The 3,811-nt window shown below is 35.3% G+C and overlaps 1 protein-coding gene across 1 annotated transcript; it reads right to left on the reverse strand.

The window, feature by feature from the left end:
- LOC142531904 (coatomer subunit zeta-1-like) lies at window positions 1-3,524 on the reverse strand. The gene is made up of 6 exons (XM_075638175.1): window positions 3,378-3,524; window positions 2,229-2,388; window positions 1,768-1,915; window positions 1,599-1,676; window positions 1,100-1,184; window positions 1-250 (listed from the first exon to the last, which is right to left on the reverse strand). The coding sequence occupies exons 1-6, from the start codon at window positions 3,396-3,398 to the stop codon at window positions 191-193; spliced, it is 552 nt and encodes a 183-aa protein (XP_075494290.1). The 5' UTR covers window positions 3,399-3,524; the 3' UTR covers window positions 1-190.
- Window positions 3,525-3,811: the final 287 nt, after the last annotated feature.

The raw sequence follows: 3,811 nt of genomic DNA on the forward strand, positions 1-3,811 counted from the left end.
TGAAAAAAGGACACAAAATAGATCGAATACATGTTCACTTATAGGACAAAAACATGAGTAGTTTTATTCTTACGACCTGTCCTGCTTCTAGACACCAAACAATCTCAAAAGAGAGAATTTTTACCAAAGAAACAAGGAAAACAACTGTCACATAGGAAGAAATTTTGAAGAATGAATTACTGAAATGGTTTCAACTGAGAAGTGACCTTGTCAAGTGCTCGCGAGCTGTGGCTAGAGCTTGAGCTATCGTCTGCAAAAATCAATATCAAACTTGTCAGCGTTGCAAAAATATAACGAATAGATGGTCGAAGTGTATAAAAATAGATTATTCTTTTTCAGAAACTGCTATCCCTCCTCAAAACTGTTCATGAAACTTTCATCTCACACGGTTGGCTCTTCAAGTGATTAAAAGAAAGAATAGATCAGTACTAGTGCAACTTCTAACAATAAATTGTATGCAATGAAGTGATTCTGTGGTTATTCTTTTTTGTGTTTGTTTTGCCACACAAACTAGTATAAGAGAATCAAATGGAATCACAAATTTCTCCAGCAGTTTGATAATATTCGTTTTATATTTGACACCATCGGATTCAAGTCTATTTCAAGCATATTGAGACATATTTTCAAAAACCACTTTGACCTGAAACATTTTATTCGATAAGCTCGTGAGCTTAATATATTTTCATAAATATAATAAATCACAAGCTGAAACCGAAATTGAAACATTTGCTTAATAGCGTCCGATAATTTTAACTCGAGCTAAAAGAATAAAAAGCTAGAATTTGAAATCTAGATTGAGCTGAACTCAAACACAACTACCCAAGACAGCTCGTTTCCAAATTTTGAGCCGAGTAAATTCAACCTCGGGATAGAATGTGAAACAATGAGCAATATTAAATTTGATTTGGTTCGTTCAAACCCCTAGCACGGACAACACACTGCACACATTACTGTGCGAGAGATATAGATAATTCATCAAATGCTTCTGCGGGCAAATATCAAAACTCATTAAATTTTTCCAAGCAAAATCTATGCAACACCCCCAACGAAGTAATAGTGTATTTTTAGTATGCAGACAAACATAATTGACTAACAGCACCTGCTCAGACAGTGATGCTCCATCATCCATACTGTGGGTTGCGACTTTTCCAGCAATGGTACTACCATCAGTTTCGAGAATAATCCTGCCATAGGCATAAACATAGGAAAAAAAGGTGACCCCAAAAGGAAATTATAGATGACCAAAATTTAAATTTAGAAATTGAAGATGTGATCAGGTTAATTAGGATGAATGGCGGATATGTGAAATCATTCAAACTTATAAAAACAAGATTGCTGATGGAGACCACAAGTGACTAATCCACTGGGACTTATCTTACAGAAACACTTTACATAAGATTAAAAGAACGGTCGAAAAGATGTCTTATACTTGGATTGTATTCTCAAATTTACCACCAATATATATATATATATATATATATTATAAAGTGGCTTCATTAAGGTAAACAATAATGTGATTCATTTGCCCCAGCCTTTGGCAACCAATTTTGGCAGATTATTTTTTCATAAAATATCAGAATCAATGACAACGAACATACCCTCCATCAACAATCTCATCAAGGCACAAAAGAATCAGATCCAAGTTCTCGAGCGCCTCCCTTTGTTCAACATTGTTCCTAATATACCAAAACCCTCACTAATATAAAATCATAAACAAGCATTTTTCAAGTTCCAAAAGTAGTGGATAATTCCAACATAAAATAAAACCTGAGGAGCAGGGTAACTGCATCAAAGAAACCCTGCAGTACCGTTGCTAGGATCAGTTCATTCTCATCATCACTCCCAGTCACGAAGAAGTGCAGATCTTGAACAAATTTATACACAATAATGTTGTTCTCCAGCATAGTTATCTCCGCTGGACAGCCATGAAACAAATGCATAAAAAACAACTCGAATAACTATTACCTTATATAGAAATTATATTCATCAAAACTTCTAGTTGTGACAAAAAATTTAAGCAACAAGGAGCACACCAAAGAGTGGCAAGACAAAAGGCCGCTTTTCGAGTGAATCAACCTACCTCGAAGTGGTAGCAGGCTTTATTTACCAACCAGAACACAACAATTTTATGAGTGTAATCATAACTATAAAACATCCCTCACATTAAAACTATATATTGCCAACATTTTCAACGAAAAATTACCGAAAAACCTCAAGCATAACAATACCTTCAGTTCGAGCATTAGACTTCTGAGTTTTCGTAAAAACGGACTTCTCAAAAGCTAGCCTTGTACTGTTGGTCGGCCAGTCATCTGAATAGTACTTAACTGCAACACGTTTCCCTTCAGAATCCAATAGCAGTATGTTCTTTATAGTAGGGCAAGCCTCCTACAATGTTCATACACTCTTGATCAAAATCATTACCGAAACCAATAAAGCCAATCATGAAAAATTTCACAATTCCTAGTTAAAACACCAATCAGAATTATAAAACTACACAGTCACTAAACACATACAATATGTGCCATGAACCCACATCAGCTTCGCAAGCGATTGTGATTACTGATAGGTTGGAAGGGCTCTCCTATCTAAAAGGCTCCTCTTTAGGTAATAGGCTCTCTTGGGCTTACAACCAAACATCAGTGCTCACGTTAAAAATTGATATAGGGAGAGACAATCTAGGATTTCCCATGTTTATATTACAAGTTGGATTCATTCACCGAATTGTGATAAATAAATTAAAGTTCTGTAGAGCAGGCCGCCATGGATGCAGGTTTCACAAAGTATGAACAATGTTGTGATGTCAATCGACTCCACATGCAATTGTAGAATGACTGGCAAACTTGAGGGAGCTCTTCAACAAGGATTATGACCTAACCATACACATATAGTACAGAGCATCTAAATAACGCATTCATCAATCCTAGATGTATAAATCATGATCATTCACAGTGCATCAGAATTTATATACATCAAGTGTGGGGGCAAGTTAATATATGTAGGCGCGAGTTCTCCCTGCACATGCATCTAATTCAAAGACACATTCTCATTGCGTATAAAATATCAGAAATCATCCTTCAAAACACTGAAAAGTTCGAAATTACACTGAAGAACAATACATTGTACTGAATCCACTTTACACATACAACAATGGGCTGTGTTCAAAAGGCTCAAGTCCCCATAAAACTGCACGAATATTGAATCGCAACGGAATCATTTTCGCGGGTATTTCCAAAAACATATATTACACAAGGATCAAAGTGGTTATGAACCTTATTAAACCAGATCTATCATAAACAACCAATGAATGCCGAAATTATTAAATGATCTAGGATAACGAAATGAAACAAGATTGAAAAAAGTGCAGAAAAACATACTCGACTGAGAAATGTGGCCATTGCTAGAGAAAGAATTTGCGAGATTTTCTCAGAGAAAAATAATCACTGAATTGCAGAAAACATACGATCTGCGCTGACGCTGAGTTCTTCGATTTGTCGGGGGATGCTGCTCTTCGATCTAATAAATGGGCCGAAAATTGTTAGAGCCCAGTTAACCACATATGGGCCTTAAATAAATCCAACCCATTTGACTCGGTAGCCCATAACTTCACAAGGCTTAACGGTGTTTTGCTAAAATTAAATTAAAGTCTCATATAATATAGATTTACATTTTGATATTAGAGAATAGATAAATAAAAGAATAAAATCATTTAACTCAATTCGTGACTTTTACATGGAGATGCATATTTCTTTCCTTGTCATTAGTAAAATAACTTTGGTCAAACATTTTTTTACACGAAGATGTATATTTC

The sequence above is a fragment of the Primulina tabacum genome, chromosome 17 (assembly GCF_025594145.1).
Source record: "Primulina tabacum isolate GXHZ01 chromosome 17, ASM2559414v2, whole genome shotgun sequence".
NCBI classification, from domain to species: domain Eukaryota; kingdom Viridiplantae; phylum Streptophyta; class Magnoliopsida; order Lamiales; family Gesneriaceae; genus Primulina; species Primulina tabacum.

Bases quoted from the DNA above. Each gene is read 5' to 3' on its own strand.
- LOC142531904 (XM_075638175.1), bottom strand. From the start codon at position 3,398: ATGGCCACATTTCTCAGTCGA. The intron at 1,916-2,228 runs GTATTGTTATGC...ATGGCTGTCCAG, and splicing joins GTCTAATGCTCGAACTGAAG to CGGAGATAACTATGCTGGAG. The intron at 251-1,099 runs GTGCTGTTAGTC...TGATTTTTGCAG, and splicing joins GAGCATCACTGTCTGAGCAG to ACGATAGCTCAAGCTCTAGC.